This window comes from Somniosus microcephalus, chromosome 26 (genome assembly GCF_052327205.1).
Source record: "Somniosus microcephalus isolate GS21.2 chromosome 26, FLI_Smic_1.0, whole genome shotgun sequence".
NCBI lineage: Eukaryota > Metazoa > Chordata > Chondrichthyes > Squaliformes > Somniosidae > Somniosus > Somniosus microcephalus.
The window spans coordinates 1,354,804-1,379,577 of NC_141012.1; the positions used below are offsets into that span (position 1 = coordinate 1,354,804).

The 24,774-nt window shown below is 49.5% G+C and overlaps 1 protein-coding gene across 3 annotated transcripts in view; it reads left to right on the plus strand.

The window, feature by feature from the left end:
* Positions 1–21,148, plus strand: part of LOC147100192 (T-cell surface glycoprotein CD3 delta chain) — a 60,211-nt gene extending 39,063 nt beyond the window's left edge. For all 3 annotated transcript variants that reach the window (XM_085967625.1, XM_085967628.1, XM_085967627.1), the window contains 5 exons: positions 10,989–11,009; positions 12,061–12,225; positions 13,729–13,860; positions 19,714–19,766; positions 20,918–21,148. In XM_085967625.1, coding sequence (XP_085823751.1) covers positions 10,989–11,009; positions 12,061–12,225; positions 13,729–13,860; positions 19,714–19,766; positions 20,918–20,977 — 431 coding nt within the window. In that variant the 3' untranslated portion in view covers positions 20,978–21,148. The remainder of the gene's footprint in view (positions 1–10,988; positions 11,010–12,060; positions 12,226–13,728; positions 13,861–19,713; positions 19,767–20,917) is intronic.
* The last annotated feature ends 3,626 nt before the right edge of the window (positions 21,149–24,774 follow it).

A 24,774-nucleotide genomic window follows, 5' to 3' on the forward strand; every position in this document is an offset into this window, starting at 1 on the left:
GATAGGTATATCAATTTTATTGGCTAAATTTTAAAGATGTCTACTACTGGCCAGCCAGAAGCCCTCCCAGAAGCACAGCCACAGCAGCTTTCAGACACCGGGCTACGCCAGCCACACCAGCCGGCTTGGCTGCAAGCCCTCAAACCACCGTACCTGGATCTAAACCCACAGGCAGCAAACTCAGCCCTCAACTTCAAACACTGGCTGGACTGCTTCGAATCCTACCTGAAAGAATCCGGCGTCCCTCAGAGATCCAAACTAAGAGTTCTGAACGCCCAAGCGAGCCCGAGAGTATACGCACTCATCCAGGACACGACTACATACGAGGCCGCTATCAACCTACTGAAACAGCAGTACCGGAGCCCGGTAAATTACATGTACACCAGGCACCTCCTAAGATCCCGCCCGCAACAGCCAGGAGAGTCTGTAGCTGAATTTTTACGGGCGCTAAGAGCACTCGGCAGGAACTGTGACTTTAAAGCGGTGACGGCTGTTGAAAATACGGAAGATAATAGCCGCGATGCCTTTGTGAAAGGCCTACGGTCCGACTACTCACGGCAAAGACTGCTTGAAGCTAAAGACCTCGACCTGGACAAAGCTGAAGCACTCGCTCTCTCCCTAGAGGTGGCCCATCAGGACCAGGAGGCGTTTTCCAGGTACTGCTCGCGACCCTGGGACTCGGGCCTGACCCCTACCGCAATACCCTTCGCAGCGCCGCCCCCGGGACCTACCTCAGCGTCGGCGTCCCGGACCCGACCGGGACCGCCACCCCCGGTACCGGCTCCGACATCGGGCACCCGCGATCGGGCCGCCGGCTGCTTCTTTTGCGGCCAGGAGAAGCACCCGAGGTCGCGCTGCCCAGCCAGGAACTCTACCTGCTCAACCTGCAGGAAGAAAGGCCACTTCTCTAAGGCCTGCAGGAGCGGATCTTCAGAGGCCAGCAGTGCCTCATGCGAACTGTGGGGGCAGCCATCTTCTTTCAAGGCAACTGAGGCCAGCATCCCCACACGTGAGTCATGGGGCGGCCATCTTTGATCAAGGCAACCGACCCCAATAGTGCCTCATGTGAGTTATGGGGGTAGCCATCTTCTCCGCCATTTTGTCCTACCTCGTGGGAGACGCCATTTTACCCACCACGCCCGACTGCCACCGGGCCCCCGGACCCGACGACCGCCTCGCCCGCAGACGACAACGACTCGCTTACCTACACACTAGCCTCCGTCACTCTGGATCAAGCCCGCCCACACCACCTGTCCAAGTCGATGATGGACATCAAAGTAAACGGCCACGCCACGACCTGCCTGTTCGACAGCGGAAGCACGGAGAGCTTCATCCACCCAGACACGGTGAGCCACTACTCCCTCCCTGTCCTGCCAACGCGCAACCGAATCTCGTTGGCATCGAGGTCCCACGCCACGGACATTAGCGGCTACTGTGTTGTGACCTTGTCGGTTAAGGGTACGGAGTATAAAAATTTTAAACTCCTCGTCCTCCCCCAGCTCTGCGCTGCCGTCCTACTAGGGCTGGACTTCCAATCCCACCTCCAAAGTGTAACCCTAGCATACGGTGGACCCCTCCCCCCACTCACAGTCGACAACCAGCGAATGTTAAACCGCCCACCGCGTAACACCTGCAGCCTATCCACCCTCAAGGTGCCGCCACCTTCCCTGTTCGCTAACCTCACCCCCGACTGCAAACCCGTCGCTACCAAGAGCAGGCGGTACAGCGCTGGGGACAGAGCCTTCATTAGCTCTGAGGTGTGGCGCCTCCTGAAAGAGGGCATTATCGAGGGGAGCAACAGCCCCTGGCGTGCCCAGGTCGTGGTCGTTAAGACCGGCGATAAAAATCGCCTGGTCATCGACTACAGCCAGACCATAAACAGATACACCCAGCTGGACGCATACCCCCTTCCCCGCATATCTGACATGGTCAATCAGATTGCACAATACCGCGTATTCTCGACCATCGACCTTAAGTCGGCCTACCACCAACTCCCTATCCACCCCGAGGACCGCCAGTACACCGCCTTCGAGGCGAATGGGCGCCTATACCACTTCCTTAGGGTCCCCTTCGGTGTCACCAACGGGGTCTCGGTCTTCCAAAGGGAGATGGACCGGATGGTTGACCAGAACGGACTGCAGGCCACATTCCCCTATCTAGATAACGTCACCATCTGCGGCCGCGACCGGCAGGACCATGACGTGAATCTGGAGAAATTCCTTCGTACGGCCCAACGGCTGAACCTCACCTACAATAAGGAGAAATGTGTGTTTAACACCTCGCGCCTTGCCATCCTTGGCTGTGTAGTAGAGAACGGACTCATCGGCCCCGACCCCAAAAGAATGCGCCCCCTCATGGAGCTACCCCTCCCCCACTGCCCTAAGGCACTTAAGAGAACCCTGGGGCTCTTCGCCTACTATGCCCAATGGGTGCCCAATTATGCGGACAAAGCCAGACCCCTCATGAAGTCCACATCCTTCCCCCTCACGGAGGAAGCGTGCGCGGCCTTCTCCCTCATCAAGGGAGACATAGCCAAGGCCACAATGCATGCAGTGGATGAGTCCATCCCCTTCCAAGTGGAGAGCGATGCATCCGACTTCGCCCTAGCCGCTACCCTTAACCAGGAGGGGAGGCCGGTGGCCTTCTTCTCAAGGACCCTACAGGGCCCCGAGATCCGACACTCGTCGGTCGAGAAGGAAGCCCAGGCAATTGTGGAGGCGGTACGGCGCTGGAGGCATTACCTGGCAGGCAAACGATTTACCCTCCTCACCGACCAACGTTCGGTTGCTTTCATGTTTAATAACAAGCTGAGGGGCAAAATCAAGAATGACAAGATCTTGAGGTGGAGAATCGAGCTATCCACCTACGATTATGATATCTTGTACCGGCCAGGTAAGCTGAACGAACCCCCTGATGCTCTTTCACGAATTACATGCGCCAGCGCGCATATTGATAGACTTCAGACCCTCCACAACGACCTCTGCCACCCCGGGGTCACCAGACTTTACCATTTCATTAAGGCCCGCAACCTGACCTACTCCATCGAGGAGGTCAGGACCATGACCAGGAACTGCCAGACCTGCGCCGAGTGCAAACCGCACTTCTATAGGCCGGACAGAGCAAGCCTGATCAAGGCCACCCGCCCCTTCGAGCGCCTGAGCATCGACTTTAAGGGGCCTCTACCGTCATCTGACCGCAATGTGTACTTCCTCAACATCGTTGATGAGTACTCCCGTTTCCCTTTTGCCTTCCCCTGCCCAGACATGATCAGTACCACGGTCATCAAGTGCCTGAACGACCTCTTCGCCTTGTTCGGGTTCCCGAACTATATACATAGTGACCGGGGCTCCTCCTTCATGAGCGAGGAACTCCGTCAGTTCCTACTAGCGAGAGGTATTGCAGCAAGTAGGACCACCAGCTACAACCCCCGAGGGAACGGCCATGTGCGGGAATAAAGTTTGTGATCCAGGAGTGCGGGGAATAAAGTTTGTGATCCAGGAGTGCGGAATAAAGTTTGTGATCCAGGAGTGCGGGGAATAAAGTTTGTGATCCAGGAGTGCGGAATAAAGTTTGTGATCCAGGAGTGCGGAATAAAGTTTGTGATCCAGGAGTGCGGAATAAAGTTTGTGATCCAGGAGTGCGGGGAATAAAGTTTGTGATCCAGGAGTGCGGAATAAAGTTTGTGATCCAGGAGTGCGGGGAATAAAGTTTGTGATCCAGGAGTGCGGAATAAAGTTTGTGATCCAGGAGTGCGGAATAAAGTTTGTGATCCAGGAGTGCGGAATAAAGTTTGTGATCCAGGAGTGCGGGGAATAAAGTTTGTGATCCAGGAGTGCGGAATAAAGTTTGTGATCCAGGAGTGCGGGAATAAAGTTTGTGATGGTGGAGTGCGGGAATAAAGTTTGTCATCCAGGAGTGCGAGCACAATCCCGGAATCAGTGCAGTGGGGGATGATGGGATCTTTCTGAATGGGTGAATTAAGATGGGCTGAATGGCCTAACTTACCTGTAAAGAGTTTGTAAAAAGCTGCGATTTTCCTGTGTTTAATTCCCAGTTGTGCGGTGGCCTGTGTTAAATGGTCACAATTCAGTTGTTGAGTATTGAAGGTATGTTTGCTTTCAGTAAATTGTGTCCAATTCTGGGCATCGCATTTTAGGAATGATGTCAAAACCTTGGAGAGGGTGCCGAGGAGATTTACTAGAATGGCACCAGGGACGAGGGACTCCAGATACACAGAGACTGGAGAAGTTGGGATTGTTCTCCTTAGAGTAGAGTGAGTTAAGGGGAGATTTGACAGAGATATTCAAAATCATGAAGGGTTTAGACAGAGTAAATAAGGGGCTCTGTCCGGAAACAGCCATGAGTATGGTACGTTCTGCACTAACACTGAACATAAGAACATAAGAACATAAGAAATAGGAGCAGGAGTAGGCCAATCGGCCCCTCGAGCCTGCTCCGCCATTCAATAAGATCATGGCTGATCTGATCCTAACCGCCAATCCACTATCACAGAACCATCTCCTGAATCTAACAGAATTAGACACACGAAATAGGAGCAGGATCAGGCTACACGGCCCCTGGGCCCGCTCCGCTACCCACAGAGCCATGACCGATCCGAACCTAGACTCATGTCCAAATTCCTGCCCGCTCCCCGTAACCCTTAATTCCCTTTACTTCTAGGAAACTGTCTATTTCTGTTTTAAATTTATGTAATGATGTAGCTTCTACAGCTTTTTGGGGCAGCATATTCCATGGACCTACCACCCTCTGAGTGAAGTAGTTCCTCCTCATCTCAGTTTTGAAAGAGCAGCCCCTTATTCTAAGACTATGCCCCCTAGTTCTAGTTTCACCCATCATCGGGAACATCTTCCCCGCATCCACCCGATCCAACCCCTTCACAATCTTATATGTTTCAATAAGATTGCCTCTCATTCTTCTGAACTCCAATGAGTAGAGTCCCAATCTACTCAACCTCTCCTCATATGTCCATCCCCTCATCCCCGGGATTAACCGAGTGAACCTTCTTTGTACTGACTCGAGAGCAAGTATGTCCTTTCTTAAGTATGGACACCAAAACTGTACGCAGTATTCCAGGTGCGGTCTCACCAATACCTTGTACAACTGAAGCAATACCTCCCTATTTTTATATTCTATCCCCCTAGCAATGAAAGCCAACATTCCATTGGCCTTCTTAATCACTTGCTGCACCTGCATACTAACCTTTTGAGTTTCGTGCACCAGGACCCCCAGATCACTTTGTACTTCAGTACTTTCCAGTTTCTTGCCATTAAGATAATAACTTGCTCCCCTTTATCCACCCTATATGTTACTTCCTCAAAGAATTCCAGCAAATTTGTCAAACATGACTTCCCCTTCATAAAACCATGCTGACTTTGTCCTATTAAATTATGATTATCCAAATGTCCTGTTACTGTCTCCTTAATAATGGACTCCAAAATTTTACCTACCACAGATGTTAGGCTAACCGGTCTATAGTTTCCAGCCTTTTGTCTACTGCCCTTTTTAAATAAGGGTGTTACATTAGCAGTTTTCCAGTCTGCCGGGACCTTTGCCGAGTCCAGGGAGTTTTGGAAAATTATTACCAATGCATCCACAATCCCTACCGTCACTTCCCTCAAGACCCTAGGATGTAAGCCATCAGGTCCAGGTGATTTATCCGCCTTGAGTCCCATTATTTTACCGAGTACCACTTCCTTAGTGATTTTGATCATGTTTAGCTCCTCCCCCCTTTAGCCCCCTGTTTGTCCAGTGTTGGGATATTCTTAGTGTCTTCTACTGTAAAGACTGATGTAAAATATTCATTCAGTGTTTTTGCCATCTCCATATTTCCCACCATTAATTTCCCGGTCACATCCTCTAAGGGACCAACATTTACTTTAGCCACCCTTTTTCTTTTTATATAACTATAAAAACACTTATTATCTGTTTTTATATTTTTTGCTAATTTACTTTCATAATCTATCTTCCCTTTCTTAATCAATCTTTTTGTTATTTTTTGCTGTCTTTTAAAGTTTTCCCAATCCTCTATCCTCCCACTAGATTTGGCTACCTTATATGCCCTTGTTTTTAGTCGAATACTATCCTTAATTTCTTTACTTAGCCACGGATGGCTGTCTTTTCTTTTACACCCTTTTCTTCTCAGTGGAATATATATTTTTTGGAAGTTGTAAAATAACTCCTTAAATGTACACCACTGATCATGTATCGCCTTACCCTTTAATCTATTTTCCCAATCCACTCTACTCAATTCCGCTCTCATACCTTCATAGTCTCCTTTATTCAAGCTTAGCACGCTTGTTTGAGACCCAACCTTCTCGCCCTCTAATTGAATATGGAATTCAACCATGTTATGGTCACTCATTCCAAGGGGATCCTTTACTAGGACATTTTTAATTAATCCTGTCTCGTTACACAGGACCAGATCTAAGGTTGCTTGCCCCCTGGTCGGTTCAGTTACATACTGCTCAAGAAACCCATCCCAAATACACTCAATGAACTCATCCTCAAGGCTGCCCTGCCCAATTTGATTTGTCCAATTAATATGATAGTTAAAATCCCCCATAATTATAGATGTTCCCTTATTACAAGCCTCAACTATTTCCTGATTGATACTCCGTCCAACAGAGTTGCCACTGTTCGGAGGCCTATAGACTACGCCCACTAGTGTTTTTTTCCCCTTATTATTCCTTACCTCCACCCAAACTGTTTCATTATCCTGATCTTTTGACCCAATATCATTTCTCTGTATTACAGTGATTCCTTCCTTTATTAACATAGCCACCCCACCTCCCCTTCCTTCCTGCCTGTCCTTCCTGATCGTTAAATAACCTGGTATGTTTAATTCCCAGGCATTGTCACCCTGCAGCCATGTTTCTGTAATGGCCACAAGATCATACCCATATGTAGTTATTTGTGCCATTAACTCGTCTATTTTGTTACAAATGCTACGTGCATTCAGATAGAGAACTTTCAAAGATGTTTTGTGACACTTAGTTCCTGCTTTTGCTCTTTTTATTACTTTACCTTTTACTCCATACCTTCTGCCCCTTCCTGACATGCTCTGGTTTTTAATTTCCCCACTGCTACCTAAGTCTATGACCTTCTCTGTTGTCATTTTTATTATTTGCTCTCTAGGAACCTCCCCCCCACTAGTTAGTTTAAAGCCCTCTCTACAGCCCTAGTTATATGATCCGCCAGGACTCTAGTCCCAGCACTGGCCAAGTGAAGCCCGTCCCAACGGAACAGCTCCCTCCTGCCCCAGTACTGGTGCCAGTGTCCCAGGAAGCAAAACCCATTTCTCCCACACCAGTCTTTGAGCCACGCATTTAACTCTTTTTGGAGTTTTTCTTGGTTTCACTAAACCAGTTCGCCCGATCCTACTTCACACATCCAGAGATCCCATTGCATCACTCAGTTGTCTTCATCGTCATTCTATCTAGGAGTCGTTCCATGTGTCAATCACTCCGTGTATAATTTCCTGATATCAGTCCTAAATTTGCCTTTTACAGATTTGAATCTGTTTCCTTGGCCCACTCTCACAATTCAGTAATTTTCCAGATTTAGCTTTTCAATTTACTTCACGGTTATATCTCTCCGGTAACCTGTTTAAATACAATCGTGCTAAAAGGAATTTTTACACCAACACATTAACCAGTCAAGTACCAGAGGAGATTAAACTCTCTGAGAGTTGGAAAAGAGGGGAAAAAACTGCAGAAAGAAACAGATTGAAAGAGTGACATATCTGTGTTCCTGATGATGATGCCCCTTCACACGTTCGCATGGCAGTGCCAGTGTGTCCTGACTCCCTGCGACTGGTTCCTGTGAGCTGCACCTCTCATACCCGAATCTGAATTTAGTAAGTACATCATGCAGGGGGTCTGTGGTAAGGTGAAGGCAGCCTGCACTCCTCCAGATTCTGCACTAACGCAAACCCAAGCGCTGCAGTGAGCTCCACCCTCACATCCCGTCTGAACGCAGTGCGGTACAGAGAGCTGCTCTCACACGCTGCCACCCCAATCAGGTTCCTTACCAGCCCGCCATCCAGGAGGGAGAGGGTTAAGGGAGGGAGAGGGTTAAGGGAAGGAGAGGGTTAAGAGCCTTCATGTTGTATTGGTTTGCGCTGAAAGAAAAGGACGTCTTATCTGAGCCCGATGGATTCCAGAGTTTGTGTCTGTAAATCCCATTTAGATTTTAAATAATTATTGTTTTGCCGAGCTTCATTCGACTCAAAAACAAATTACTGAAAGTTGGAAAAAAATGTTAAATATTAATTCTCAGGATGGGGGCATCGCTGGCAAGGCCAGCATTTATTCCCCATCCCTAATTGCCCTTGAGAAGGTGGTGTTGAGCCGCCGTGGTGAAGGTGCTCCCACCGTGCTGTTAGGGAGGGAGTTCCAGGATTTTGACCCAGCGACGAAGAAGGAATGGCGATATATTTCCAAGTCAGGATGGTGTGTAACTTGGAGGGGAACTTGGAGGTGGTGGTGTTCCCATGCGTCTGCTGCCCTTGTCCTTCTAGGTGGAAGAGGTCGCGGGTTTGGGAGGTGCTGCCGAAGAAGCCTTGGCGAGTTGCTGCAATGCATCTTGTAGATGGTACACACTGCAGCAAAATGCTGGAAATCTGAAATTAAAAACAGAAAGTACTGGAAATACTCAGCTGGTCAGGCAGCATCTGTGGAGAGAGAAACAGTTATTGTGGAATGTGAAATGGGCTTTACTCGGCCTACTTATTCAGACTGAGCGGCAGAAACTGTCTCTGACTGGTCGAGCCCGGGGGTGGGAGAGAGGGGGAAGGGGAGGGAAGCGGGAGGGGGAAGGGCAGAGGGGGGATTCTCTAATCCCACACTCCCAGTGTGGGGGGTTACAACCCAGGGAATGTGGGCCGGAGATGGGCTGCAGTGTTGCAGCCCCAACGTTCCCTCTCATGCTCCCAGAGAGTGGCCCACACTAGGAGCACAGGATTGCTCAACCCTCCATATAATTAAAACCAATAACAATGATTTTGAACTGAATTCACAGCAGATAGGCAGTCCCGCCCACCTGTGGTCTGACCTGATTAGACTGATGTGGGGCAGGTGGATTAAACACTCTCGCACAGAGCAAGGTACAAAAATGATACCAATTCACTGCAACAGGACATAGAAAGGCTAGCAGAATGGGTGGACAAGTGGTGGATGGAATTTAATGCAGAGAAGTGTGAGGTGATGCATTTTGGCAGAAGGAACAGAGAGAGGCAATATACACTTAATGGCACAGTTTTAAAGAGTGTGCGGGGACAGAGGGACCTGGGAGTTGATGTGCATCAGTCCCTGAAGGTGGCAGGACATATTGAGAGAGTGGTTAACAAAGCATATGGGATCTTGGGCTTCATAAATAGAGGTATTGAGTACAAAAGTAGAGAAGTTATGCTGAACCTTTATAAAGCGCTGGTTAGGCCACAACTGGAGTATTGTATCCAGTTCTGGTCACCACACTTTAGGAAGGATGTGAAGGCCCTTGAGAGGGTGCAGAGGAGATTTACCAGAATGGTTCCGGGGATGGGGGATCCTAGCTATAAGGACAGGTTGGAGAAGCTGGATTTGTTTTCATTTGAGCAAAGGAGGTTGAGGGGTGATTTGATCGAGGTGTACAAGATTACGATGGGTTTGGATAGGCTAGACGGGGAAAGGCTGTTCCCACTAGTAGATAGTACAAGGACTAGGGGACATAGATTTAAGGTTTTGGGCAAGAGATACGGGGGGGGGGGGGGTGGGGATGTGAGGAAAAACTTTTTTTCGCAGCCAGTGGTGAGGACCTGGAACTCGCTGCCGACGGAAGTGGTGGAAGCGGAGACACTCAATGTTTTCACGGGGAGACTGGATCGGCACTGGAGGGAAATAAAGTTGCAGGGCTACGGGGATAGAGCGGGGAATGGGACTGACTGGATTGCTCTACAGAGAGCCGGCACGGACTCAACGGGCCGAATGGCCTCCTTCTGTGCCTCAGGACTCTATGACTCTATGACTCTAAAAACAATCGCGCATTTTAAACAAAGACTCCAAGGGATGAGGGTTCGATACGGTGGGTTTATAATTTAACGGGGACTCAATGAACAGGTCGGGAGATTTCTGGGCTCATTGCTGTCAATATTCGGGATTGCCTCTCCTCTCTGTGTCTGGAGGAGCCTCGGGGTTGGTCTCAATAACACGCTGTGTCCCCGGGTGATTGGGCACCAGGTCCTTGTGCTGGGGACTGAGGGACAGGAGGAGGCCGTTCAGCCCCGAGAAAGAGCTCGGTGCAAACTTCCATCACCGTGACTACAGTCACCGCCCTCGCTGCCGGATCCTGCACTTTCTCAGCAGATTGTCTGCAACTTTCTAACTGGTAAACCGGAGACAAAGATTTATAAAACAAATGGCCCGTTTCCTCTGTGTCTCATGATGTGGAGATGTTATTAATAGTTATATTAGTTACTACGTTCATTTTATTCAGAATAAAGCAAGCCTGAGAACTGAGGTCCTGATTCCCCGTTACCCAGGTCCTCCCTTGCTCCATCCCCTCCTCCCCATCCTATCCATCAACCTCCCCCAATCACATCCACATGGCGATGAATTTTGAGAGAGTTCTGATTTCCATCGCTCCATTGGGGCCGTGCCTTCCACCGCCTGAGCCCCGGAATTCCCTCCCGGAACCTCTCCGCCAATCTCCTCCTTAAAACCTTCCCTTAAGTAAGCTTATGATCGCCTGTCCTAATATATCATTGTGTGGCTCGGCGTTAAATTCTGTCCGATTTACTGTGAAGCACCTTGGGATGTTTGAGCAGGTTAAAGGCGCTATGTAAATGCAGGTGGTTGATGTGTTTGTTGTTGGGGATGGGGATTGCCGAGGAGGCTGTGTGCAGACAGAGTCTAGTCCAGGTGCTGTTACTGGGAACCCGGTCGCTCATTCCTGGAGCCCCACATTCACTTCTTTCTCCTTTGTCTCCCCAGCACCTGTTCCTGCGGAGATCGGTGAGTTCTCACTTTTTACAACAACGTGTGGCGGCTCGCGGGCGGTAACATCAGACAGTGGAGCCAAGCTCCCAACAATGTCCAATGTCCACACAATGTGAGCAGCAATGGTCCGGCAAAGCTCCCTGCCGCCCCGCCCCGTGTTCAGAGCCCTCAGCAAGTGGCCTCCAGTCCTTCCACCCGGATTCATTAGCCTGTGTGGCAGGCATCGCAACCCTGACTGAAATCTAAACCTCCCGCATCCACACACCTGGGCAATTCCTCAAAGAACCACAATATCGTGCTGATAAATCCACACGGACTCCGTTTCCCCATCCCACCCCATCCAGGGCATTCAGTATCGCCTCGGTCAGTAGCGGATCCACTGGCCTGCACTTGCCCCATCGAACCCTTTGCCCCTGTTTAAAGATTGGATGTGGGGGGGAGGGGGGGGGTCTTGCTTTGCTGCTGCCCTCAGTCCCTTCCACTGGGAGGAGCATCCAACAGGCTAAAGCGCCAGGGACTGTGGGGCTGTCTCACTCACTAAACACTGTTTCCGGATAATAGGGGTTCCCGGAACACCCACCCGTTAATCGATGGGTTTATTGGGGTTTTTAGTTAAAGTTTAAGATGTGAATCTTGCTGCAATTCTTTGGTCAGGTTTAAATACCGAAACTGACCCACAGGCGCGTGTGATTGACAGCTGCACGGACCGGGGTCTAGTTAAAGTGGCTCATCAGTGAAGACCAGGGCGCCTATTGCCCCCAACTCTGCATCAGGGGAAACCATTTTACACGGGTCTGACAGAGAGACAGAGAGAGAGAGAGAGAGACAGACAGACAGAGAGAGAGAGAGACAGAGAAAGACAGAGGCAAAGACAGAGACAGACATACAGAGAGAGAGAGACAGACAGAGACAGAGAGAGAGAGAGAGAGAAAGAGACAGAGAAAGACAGACATACAGACGGACAGAGAGAGAGACAGACAGAGAGAGAGGGAAAGAGCGAGAAAGACAGAGAGACAGACAGAGACAGAAAGTCCTGAACAGGTCACTAAGATCATATTTTTTTCAGATACTGAGAAAGTTGACGATGGTCTCAAGTTGACCTGTGGGGGAAATTATTTTCTCGAAGGTAGTGAAGGCGTGAAAGCATGGAATGTGTCCGATCCTATCTGGGGACTCTACACGTGTATATCTGACACAGACAAAGACATCTCCATCTATGTGTACTTAAACTGTAAGTTTTATTTTCTATTTGATTTGTGGGCAGTTTGATGAGGCTGAACCCATTTCTTGCCCTGGAACAACCTGGGGTTTTGCAGCTGTCGAGACTGGGACAGTGTGGCTGCAAATACCGTCCATCATTAGTGAGCTGCTGGCCGTTCGATGGGGAGACGCCAGGCGAGAGAGCTGGCGAGGGAGGGGGTGGGAATCAGGACTACCTACCAGCTGTAAGACAAGTTGTGCCCCCCATACCTGGGTCTGAGAGGCTCCTGATCCCACCAAACATCTGTCCTTGGGATAAGAAAGAACTTGCATTTCTATAGCGCCTATCATGACCTCAGGATGTCACAGAGCACTTTACAACAACAATTTGCATTTATATAGCGCCTTTAACTTAGTAACAACTTGCATTTATATTATAGAATAATTGAACCATAGAATGAAGCAGCACAGAAGGAGGCCATTCGGCCCATCATGCTTGTGCTGGTACTCGAGCTCTCCCTCGTCCAATTCCCCATCACTTTCCCCAAAGCCCTGCATATTTTTGAAAATTTAAATTTAGCGCCTTTAACTCACTAAAATGTCCCAAGGCGCTTCACAGGAGCGATTATCAAAGAAAATTTGACACCGAGCCACAGAAAGAGATATTAGGGCAGGCTTGGTCAAAGAGGTCGGTTTTAAGGAGCACCTTAAAGGAGGAGAGAGAGGTGGAGAGGTTTAGGGAGGGAATTCCAGAGTTTAGGGCCTCGGCAGCTGAAGGCACAGCCACCAATGGTGGAGTGTTGGAAATCGGGGATGCTCAGGAGGCCAGAATTGGAGGAACGCAGAGATCTCGGAGGGCTGTGGGGCTGGAGGAGATTACAGAGATAGGGAGGGGCGAGGCCATGGAGGGATTTAAAAACAAGGATGAGAATTTTAAAATTGAGGTATTTTGGATGACCTCAAGTTTACAGAGGGTGGAAGCTGGGAGGCTGGCCAGGAGAGCATTGGAATAATCGAGTTTGAAGGTGATAAAGGCACGGCGAGGGCCTGTGCTGTACATGCCCTGAGAGTGTTTGATGGGACAAATCATCACCATGGCCTCCCGCCCCTCCCTATCTCTGTAAACTCCTCCAGCTCTACAACCCTTTGAGATATCTGCGCTCCTCCAATTCTGGCCTCTTGAGCATCCCTGATTATAATCGCTCAACCTTTGGTGGCCGTGCCTTCTGTTGCCTCGGCCCTAAGCTCTGGAATTCCCTCCCTAAACCTCTCCGCCTCTCTACTGCTCTCTCCTCCTTTAAAATGCTCTTTAAAACCTGCCTCTTTGACCAACCTGTCCTAATATCTCTTTATGTGGCTCGGTGTCAAAGTTTGTTTGATAATCGCTCCTGTGAAGCACCTCGGGACGTTTTACTAGGTTAAAGGTGCTGTATAAATGCAAGTTGTTGTTGTTGTGATGGATGGAGATGTCCTTTTTCTGTGTGTTGCACAGTTCACATTTTCTCTCCGTCTCTCCCTTTCTCCCCGATCTCAGTGTGTAAGAATTGTGTGGTTATGGACATCGGAGGAATATGCGGGATCCTTATCGCAAGTGTCACCTCCACCATCTTCATCGGCATCGCTGTTTATTCCATATCGGCCCAGGACAGATCCAGGAGTCACCAAGGTGGGAGAGATTAATGATTGGTCAATGATTTTACAGCAGCTATTTCCCTAACACCCCTCCCTCTGCTCTCCCCTCCCGTGGCCCTGACTCGCTGAGGTCAGGTTCAGTCAGGTATGAAGGCAGGCTTGGTTAAAGTGGACTGGGAAAATATATTACTGTAGACAAGCTGTGGCAAACATTTAAGGAGATACTTCATAACTCTCAGCAAAGATATATTCCAGTGAGAAAGAAAGACTCTATCAGAAGGATGAACCATCTAACTAAGCGTGGCTAACTAAGGAAGTTAAGGATGGTATCAAATTGAAAACAAAGGCAAAGAATAGTGGAAGGCCAGAGGATTGGGAAATTTTTTAAAACCAACAAAAGATGACTGAAAAAATGATAGAGAGAAAAGATAGCTTATGAGAGTAAACTAGCAAGAAATATAAAAACAGATAGAAGGAGCTTGTACAGGTATATAAAAACAAAGAGAGTAGCTAAAGTAAACATTGGTCCCCTAGAGGATGAGTCTGGGGAATTAATAATGGGAAACAGGGAAAAGGCGGAGACTTTGAACAAATATTTTGTATCAGTCTTCACGGTAGAAGACACTAAAAGCATCCCAATCAAAGGGCTATTGGGGTGCAAGGGGAACTTAAACAATCACTATCACTAGAGAAAAAGTACTCGGCAAACTAATGAGACTAAAGGTGGACAAGTCCCCTGGACCCGATGGCCTGCATCCTAGGGTCTTAAAAGAGGTGGCTGCAGAGATAGTGGATGCATTGGTTGTAATCTACCAAATTCTGGAGAGGTCCCAGTGGACTGGAAAACCGCAAATGTAATGCCCCTATTTAAGAAAGGAGAGAGACAGCAGGCAACTATCGACCAGTTAGCCTAACAACTGTCATTGGGAAAATGCTGGAGTCTATCATTAAGAAAGTAGCAGGACATTTAGAAAATCATAATATAGTCAAGCAGAGTCAGAATGGTTTTATGAAAATGAGATCATTTTTAACAAATTTGCTGGAGTTCTTTGAGGACGTAATGAGCAGGGTGGATAAAGGGGAACCAGTAGATGTCGTGTATTTGGATTTCCAGAAGGCATTCGATAAGGTGCCACATAAAAGGTTACTGCACAGGATAAGAGCTCACGGGGTTGGGGGTAATATATTAGCATGGATAGAGGATTGGCTAACTAACAGAAAACAGAGAGTCGGGATAAATGGATCATCAGGTTGGCAAACTGTAACTAGTGGGGTGCCACAGGGATCAGTGCTGGGGCCTCAACTATTTACAATCTATATTAATGACTTGGATGAAGGGATCGAGTGTAATGTAGCCAAATTTGCTGATGATACAAAGATAGGTGGGAAAGCAAATTGTGTGGAGGACGCAAAGAATCTCCAACGCGATATAGACAGGCTAAGTGAGTGGGCAAAAATCTCGCAGATGGAGTATAATGTGGGAAAATGCGAGGTTATCCACTTTGGTAGGAAAAATAAAAAAGCAAATTATTATTTAAATGGGGAGAGATTACAAAATGCGGAGGTACAGAGGGATCTGGGGGTCCTTGTACATGAATCACAAAAAGTTAGCATGCAGGTACAGCAAGTAATTAGGAAGGCAAATGGAGTGTTGGCCTTTATTGCAAAGGGAATGGAGTATAAAAGTAGGGAAGTCCTGTTACAACTGTACAGGGTATTGGTGAGACCACATCTTGAATACTGTGTACAGTTTGGTCTCCTTATTTAAGGAAGGATATACTTGCATCGGAGGCAGTTCAGAGAAGGTTCACGAGGTTGATTCCTGGGATGAAGGGGTTGTCTTATGAAGAAAGGTTGAGCAGGTTGGGCCTATACTCATTGGAGTTTAGAAGAATGAGAGGGGATCTTATTGAAACATATAAGATTCTGAAGGGGCTTGACAGGGTAGATGCAGAGAGGATGTTTCCCCCCTCATGGGGGAATCTAGAACTAGGGGGCATAATTTCAGAATAAGGGGGCACCCTTTTAAATCAGAAATGAGGAGGAATTTCTTTTCTCAGAGGGTCGTGAATCTGTGGAATTCTCTTCCCCAGAGAGCTGTGGAGGCTGGGTCATTGAATATATTTAAGGTGGAGATAGATAGATTTTTGAATGATAAGAGAGTCAAGGGTCATGGGAAGCGGGCAGGGAAGTGGAGTTGAGGCCAAGATCCGATCAGCCATGATCTTATTGCATGGCGGAGCAGGCTCGAGGGGCCGAATGGCCGACTCCTGCTCCTACGCCTTATGTTCTTATTATGGTCTTACAGCTCTGGGCACTCCTGCCCCATGAGCATTTCCATCTGTGATCTAGATAGACAATTAACTACTGTCTATCCAAACATGGAGGGATATCTTAAGCCGGACCTGATCCTGAGACTACCCGCTGTCCACAACTGACCAGGAATTAAATCAGGCTCCTTCCTGACTATTACTGTAGTCGCTAGGGGCCACAAATATAAGACAGTCATTAATAAATGCATGCTGTGACAGGGCTAAGCGATCCCACAATCAACGGATCAGATCAAAGCTCTGCAGTCCTGCCACATCCAGTCGTGAATGGTAGTGGACCATTAAACATCTAACGGGAGCAGGAGGCTCCATGAATATCCCCATCCTCAATGATGGTGGAGCCCAGCACGTGAGTGCAAAAGACAAGGCTGAAGCGTTTGCAACCATCTTCAGCCAGAAGTGCCGAGTGGATGATCCATATCGGCCTCCTCCCGAGGTCCCCACCATCACAGAAGCCAGTCTTCAGCCAATTCAATTCACTCCACATGATATCAAGAAACGGCTGAGCACACTGGATACAGCAAAGGCTGTGGGCTCCGACAGCATCCCAGCTATCTTGCTGAAGACTTGTGCTCTAGAACTAGCCATGCCTCCAGCCAAGCTGTTCCAGTACAGCTACAACACTGGCATCTATCCAACAATGTGGAAAACTGCTCAGGTATGTCCTGTCCACAAAAAGCAGGACAAATCCAACCCAGCCAATTACTGCCCCATCAGTTTACTCTCAATCATCAGCAAAGTGATGGAAGGTACCATCGACAGTGCTATCAAGCGGCACTTACTCACCAATAACCTACTCACTGATGCCCAGTTTGGGTTCCACCAGGACCACTCGGCTCCCGACCTCACTACAGCCTTGGTCCAAACATGGACAAAGGAGCTGAATTCCAGAGGTGAGGTGAGAGTGACTGCCCTTGACATCAAGGCAGCATTTGACCGAGTGTGGCAGCAAGGAGTCCTAGTAAAACTGAAATCGATGGGAATCGGGGAGGGGAAAACGCTCCGCTGGCTGGAGTCATACCTAGCACAAAGGAAGATGGTTGAGGTGGTTGAAAGTCAATCATCACAGCCCCAGGACATCGCTGCAGGAGTTCCTCAGGGCAGTGTCCTAGGCCCAACCATCTTCAGCTGCTTCATCAATGACCTTCCCTCCAACATAAGGACAGAAATGGGGATGTTCGCTGATGACTGCATAGTGTTCAGCGCCATTCACAACTCCTCAGATAATGAAGCAGTCCATGCCCGCATGCAACAAGACCTGGATGACGTTCAGGCTTGGGCTGATAAGTGGCAGGTAACATTTGCGCCACAGAAGTGCCAGGCAATGACTATCTCCAACAAGCAAGAGTCTAACCACCTCCCCTTGACATTCAACGGCATTATCATCGCTGAATCCCCCACCATCAAATACTGGGGGTCACCATTAATCAGAAACTTAACTGGACCAGCCACATAAATACTGTGGCAACAAGAGCAGGTCAGAGACTAGGTATTCTGCAGCGAGTGTCTCACCTCCTGACTCCCCAAAGCCATTCCAAGCACAAGTCAGGAGTGTGATGGAATACTCTCCACTTGCCTGGATGAGTGCAGCTCCAACAACACTCAAGAAGCTCGACACCATCCAGGACAAAGCAGCCGCTTGATTGGCACCTCATCCACCACCTTAAACATTCACTCCCTCCACCACCGGCGTACCGTGGCTGCAGTGTGTACCATCTACAAGATCCACTGCAGCAACTCGCCAAGGCTTCTTCGGCAGCACCTCCCAAACCTGCGACCTCTTCCACCTAGAAGGACAAGGGCAGCAGGCGCATGGGAACACCACCAGCTCCAAGTTCCCCTCTAAGTCACACACCATCCTGACTTGGAAGTATATCGCCGATCCTTCATCGTCGCTGGGTCAAAATCCTGGAACTCCCTCACTAACAGCACTGTGGGAGCACCTTCACCACACGGACTGCAGCGGTTCAAGAAGGCAGCTCACCACCACCTTCTCAAGGGCAATTAGGGATGGGCAATAAATGCTGGCCTTGCCAGCGACGCCCACATCCCATAAACAAATTTTTTAAAAATCCAATAGGGAATTAAGGAGAAACTTCTTTACCCAGAGAATGGTGAGAATGTGGAACTCGCTACCACAGGGAGTGGTTCAGGGGAGTAGCGTAGATACATTTAAGGGGAAAATGCTAAGCACATGAGGGCGAAGGGAATAAAAGGATATGCTGATAGGGTTAGATGAAGGGGGGTGGGAAGAGATTCATGTGGAGCATAAACACCGGCATGGACCAGTTGGGCCGAATGGCCTGTTTCTGTGCTGTACATTCTGTGTAATTATCAGAGGATTATACAGCACAGAAGGAGGCCATTCAGCCCATCGTGCCTGTGCCGGCTCTTTGATAGAGCTCTCCAGTTAGTCCCACTCCCCGGCTCTTTCCCCAATAGCCCTACAAACTTTTCCCCTTCAAGTATTTATCCAATTCCCTTTTGAAAGTTACTATTGAATCTGCTTCCACCGCCCTTTCAGGCAGCGCATTCCAGGTCACAACAACTCGCTGTGTAAAAAAAAATTCTCCTCATCTCCCCCTCTGGTTCTTAAATCTGTGTCCTCTGGTTACCGACCTTTCTGCCACTGGAAACAGTTTCTCCTTATTTACTCTAACAAAATCCTTCATGATTTTGAACACCTCTATTAAATCTCCCCATAACCTTCTCTGCTGTAAGGAGAACAACCCCAGCTTCTCCAGTCTCTCCATGTAACTGAAGTCCCTTAGCCCTGGTACCATTCTAGTAAATCTCTTCTGCACTTTCTCTAACACTTTGACATCCTTCCTAAAGTGTGGTGCCCAGAATTGATCACAATACTTTAACTGGGGCCGAACCAGTGATTTATAAAGGTTAACAACAACTTACATTTATATAGCACCTTTAACGTAGTAAAACATCCCAGGTGCTTCATAGGAAAAAACAAAATTTGACTCCGAGCCACATAAGGTGATATTAGGACAGAAAGAGGTCGGTTTTAAGAAGCATCTTAAAGAAGGATTAAGAGGGAGGGAGGCGGAGAGGGTTAGGGAGGGAGGCGGAGAGGGTTAGGGAGGGAGGCGGAGAGGGTTAGGGAGGGAATTCTAGAGCTTAGGGCTTCAGCAACTGAAGGCACGGCCACCAATGCTGCAGTGATTAAAATCGGGGATGCTCAAGAGGGCAGAATTAGAGGAGCGCAGAGATCTCGGGGGGTTGTGGGGCTGAAGAAGATTACAGAGATAGGGAGGGGCGAGGCCATGGAGGGATTTGAAAACAAGGATGAGAATTTTGAAATCGAGGCGCTGCTTAACCAGGAGCCAATGTAGGCCAGCGAGTGCAGGGGTGATGGGTGAACGGGACTTAGTGCGAGTTAGGACACGGGGCAGGCGAGTTTTAAATAACCTCAAGTTTATGGAAGGTGGAACATGGGAGGAGCATAACTTTCTTGCTTTTGTATTCTATGCCTCTATTTATAAAGCCCAGGACCCCGTATGCTTTTTAATATTTAATAATTTTATGTATTTTGTTTTCTGCAGCCTCTGACAGACACCCGCTGATGCGCAATGATGCTAATGATGCCGTGTATTCGGTAAGTGGCCCATTCAACTCAAACCCTTCAACGCAGCAAATCCTAACTCAGAGCTGGGTCCCCAACAACTGTAAACATGAAATAATCCCTTTTATGTTCTAACCTCCAGATCCAGCTGTAGTCCAGAATGAGAGGCCAAGGGTCAAAGGGGAGGGATAGGTTACAGCGTGGTTTGGATCACTTGCTCTGATGGGGGATGGGTACCGTGATCTGACCTTTCCCCTCTGGGGCTTGTGTCCAAATCAGTCCGATTGGAAAGAGAAGAGACTGGGAAGGAGATCTCGTTTCATACAATCTAGTTGATGTTTTAAAGTTCTCTTCAGACTGAGCTTATAAGTGTTGGCAGCGTGTTAGAGAAGGAAAAGAGGACAAGAGAAAGGAAAGATCGACTTGCGATTTTATATCATCTTTCAGAAAGCTCCCAAAATGCTTCACTTACAATGAATTACTTTTGAAGTGTGCTGAACACAATAACCATTTTAACCCAGAAACCACAGGATTTTTAACAATCACCTGAACAGGTGGGTGGGCCTCAGTTCATCAACTCATCCAGAGAACGGCCCCTCTGGCGATATAGCACTCCCTCAGTATCAGCCTAGATTACATGCTAAAGTCCTGGAGTGGAGCTTGAACCCACAACAAAGAGGTGGGAGTGAGGGCGGCTGAGCCAAGCTGACACTTGTGGAAATAATGGTAAAGGGTGGATGGAGTTTCCGCCCCATGGGAGTTCGCGAAACAGAGAGAGCTCGCCAAATCCCTGACAAATTTAGACCCCAACAAGCTTGCGGGCCTATATTCAAACTCTGACATTACCTTTATCAGTCCAATCTCATTAACTGCCCTCCAGTTCTTAAGTGGCTTTAAATACCTTTAGGAACATTTCACCATGTGTGAGGTGAGAGGCAGACTTGACAGTTCACCTCATAAAGGGAGAAGTGGCGGCCTGTTCCCATCGCCATGACAACCAGAGCCTGACTTTTCCTAGTCATATTATTGCCAAGTTTATGAAAGAAAAGCTGAATAGATTGAAGAGATAAGAAGGCATTAAATAAATAACTAACTTTGCAACATTAAAGTGTATAAATTAGTCGGAATTTATAATGTTTATAGTACTTGACTTTTCAATGGATCATAAGTGTTTCCTTTTTTAGCATCTTAACAATGACAACAGATCTACGTATAGTGAACTTGGCAAAAAGAGAAGGCGGTGAAGAGATGAGCAACCTCCCTCCCTTTGCTGAAACATTTAGGACCCTGGAACACGAGGGAATTGACCCAGTTTAGCAACCACATTGCGTAAACCCAGAGTCCAGTGCATGCTTTAGAACTGACCGTGACAACGGAGAAATGTAACTTTAAAATAAAAAGTGCGTTGTATTATTCTTAAATATATTAATCTTAATTCTTTTCAGCCCCTCTTTCAATTTGAATCCACATTTGGCGGTGTGAGTCTGCGATCGGATTCAGTTGTATGGAAGAATTTTAACCCTTTCACCTGGAGGAAGCCAAGCCGCTTTAGGGATTAGTTTGGGTTCTTTCTCTGCACTGTCTGTGAAGCCTTTGGCCTGTTGTGTGTTAATGCAGGGCATTTTACGGTAGAGTTAGAGAACCAGCGAGACACACAGGCCTCAGTTAATGGATATTTGTGAATCTTTGGAATTCTCTACCCCAGAGGGCTGTGGAGGCTCAGTCGTTGTGTATATTCAAGACAGAGATCGATAGATATTTGTGAATCAAGGATATGGGGCTAGTGCGGGAAGGTGGAGTTGATGTAGAAGATCAGCCATGATCTTGTTGAATGGTGGAGCAGGCTTGAGGGACCGTATGGCCTATTTCTGCTCCTAATTCTTAAGTTCTTATATCATCTAGTGACATTTGTATGTTTGTTAGTCAGCCACACAGTGACAGGGCTGCACTGACGCAGCGACTCTCTGGGGGAAAAATTCGGTTGCTTTGCGCCTCCCGTTAGAGGGCGCTAATGGGTCACAAAGCAACTAGCGCCCGGGCACAGCGATGTTAGTGCCGCTCGCAAAATTGACCAGACATTTTGCGGCGGCGCTAAACACTACCGCCACGATCTCCTGCGCCCGCAGATCGTGACGTCAGTCGAGCGTGCAATGCCTCGGTAGCGCCCTGGACCGGATATTGAGTGGCACCCCCTGCCTTTCCGCCTGCCGCTAGCAGCAACAGGTTGAGGGGAAGGTTTTGCAGTCGGGAAGAGACTGGGGGAGTGCTATTTAAAGGTGATCGCTACCTGCCTTTTTTATCGGCGACATTTTTGCACCATGCATTCTGAGAGAGAGAGAGACTTCTGGAGAGATTCAACGCTGTGTGAAGGAGTTTTGGGTACTGAGCAGCACTTTGCAGGTTCATTTTGATTTGACCTTCCTTGCATCGATTTAGAAGAGACTATGGGCGCTGCACTCTGAGCTCTTTCCCTGGGCCTCTCCATTGTTCTTTCCAGCAGATTTGATGTACAGGTCTCTCCAGGCCGAGATTCAAGGCTGTAATGAGCAGGGTGTGGATGGAGAGCAAGAGCGACCCTCCCCTTTAAGAACTGGCCGGCGCCAGTGTTTCTGTGTTCCATCGCTGACTGACATCACATGAGATTCGCCAGCGCTCTGAGGTAGCACCTCGCTCCTCGGCGTTAGCGCCTTAAGAGAAGTGTGTAGCGCCTGACTTATCACTCCAATCACCTCCAGGGGCGATAGAAGCCAAGTTTGCAGTCGGAGGCGATAATTAGCGGCAGGCGCTAAACTTTGCTGATAATTGCACCCCAAACGGGGCGATACCGAATTTCTCCCCCTCTGTATCTGAAGCAGTGTGGAGACAAGGGGCAGTTGCAGAATCGGATTACTATTCCCAGCTCCGACAGGCCAAGCTGACCTGTGAAAACAAAGGCCAATAATTCAGTTCTGTCGGTGTAACTAAAGTAAACGTTGTTCTAAGTGAGAGCAGACATTCCAGACCCTCAGTAAATGTGTAACTAGGCTGGTTGCCAGGGAGAGATGAGTTTCACATTCAACAAAACGAAGTGGGATAAACAAACGGCAACGGGCGTGGAGAGTCAGAGAATCAATTCTCCAAGCCCCCCTACTCTGACCCCGACCCTGAACCCTGACCCCCACCCATGAACCCCTGACCCTGAATGCACGAGCCTCCCGAACCCCACAAGGGCAGCACGGTGGCATAGTGGTTAGCACTGTTGCCTCACAGCGCCAGGGACCCGGGTTCGAATCCGGCCTCGGGTGACTGTCTGTGTGGAGTTTGCACATTCTCCCCGTGTTTGCGTGGGTTTCCTCCGGGTGCTCCGGTTTCCTCCCACAGTCCAAAGATGTGTGGGTTAGGTTGATTGGCTATGATAAATTGACCCTTAATGTTAGGGGGATTAAATACGTGGGGTTACAGGGATAGGGTGGGATATGTGTCGGTGCAGGCTCGATGGGCCGAAATGGCCTCTATCTGCACTGTGGGGTTTCTGTGATTCTGTGAAGCCCCCCAAGGGGCGGGGCTGGGCCTCTGATAGACGTCACCAGATTCACTGGGAAGGCAGCGGAGGAAGTGGCTTGGACTCTCGACCCAACACCTCTCACTTCTATCTGACCAGTGGATATTGTGGTCAACACATTGGTCTCGCCAAAGTGGTCAGTGGTTCTCTGTGTGGTCACAGGTCACTCCTCACCTCTGGCTCTGATGTGTATTGCACTCAGGGAAAGAGATTGAGGGCAGGTCTATTTGTTGGGAGGGAGGGCGTAGACTGAAGAGATCAAATCCCCGAGATTGTAAAATAATTTTTTATAATTATTGTGAAGCTTCCTCCATTCCACAGTTTGCCGACTGGGTTCTGAAGCGAGAAGAACCAAACCCCAATCACACAGACCCCCATCACCCGGACCCCCATCACCCGGACCCCAATCACCCGGACCCCAATCACCCGGACCCCCATCACACGGACCCCCATCACCCGGACCCCCATCACCCGGACCCCCCTCACCCGGACCCCCCTCACCCGGACCCCCATCACCCGGACCCCCCTCACCCGGACCCCCCTCACCCGGACCCCCATCACCCGGACCCCAATCACATGGACCCCAATCACACGGACCCCCATCACCCGGACCCCCATCACCCGGACCCCCATCACCCGGACCCCCATCACCCGGACCCCCATCACCCGGACCCCAATCACACAGACCCCCATCACCCGGACCCCCATCACCCGGACCCCCATCACCCGGACCCCCATCACCCAGACCCCCATCACCCGGACCCCAATCACCCGGACCCACAACACCCGGACCCCCATCACCCGGACCCCAATCACCCGGACCCCCATCACCCGGACCCCCATCACCCGGACCCCCATCACCCGGACTCCCATCACACAGACCCCCATCACCCGGACCCCCATCACCCGGACCCCCATCACCCGGACCCCCCTCACCCGGACCCCCATCACACAGACCCCCATCACCCAGACCCCCATCACACAGACCCCCATCACACAGACACCCATCACCCGGACCCCCCTCACCCGGACCCCCATCACACAGACCCCCATCACCCGGACCCCCATCACACATTCCCCCATCAACAGGACCCCAATCACCAGGACCCCCATCACCCGGACCCCCATCACCCAGACCCCCATCACCCGGACCCCAATCACACAGACCCCTATCACCCAGACCCCCATCACACAGACCCCCATCACACAGACCCCTATCACCCAGACCCCCATCACCCAGACCCCAATCACACAGACCCCCATCACCCGGACCCCCATCACCCAGACCCCCATCACCCGGACCCCAATCACCCGGACCCCAATCACCCGGACCCCCATCACACAGACCCCCATCACACGGACCCCCATCACCCGGACCCCCATCACCCGGACCCCCATCACCCGGACCCCCATCACCCGGACCCCCATCACCCGGACCCCCATCACCTGGACCCCGATCACACGGACCCCCATCACCCGGACCCCCATCACCCGGACCCC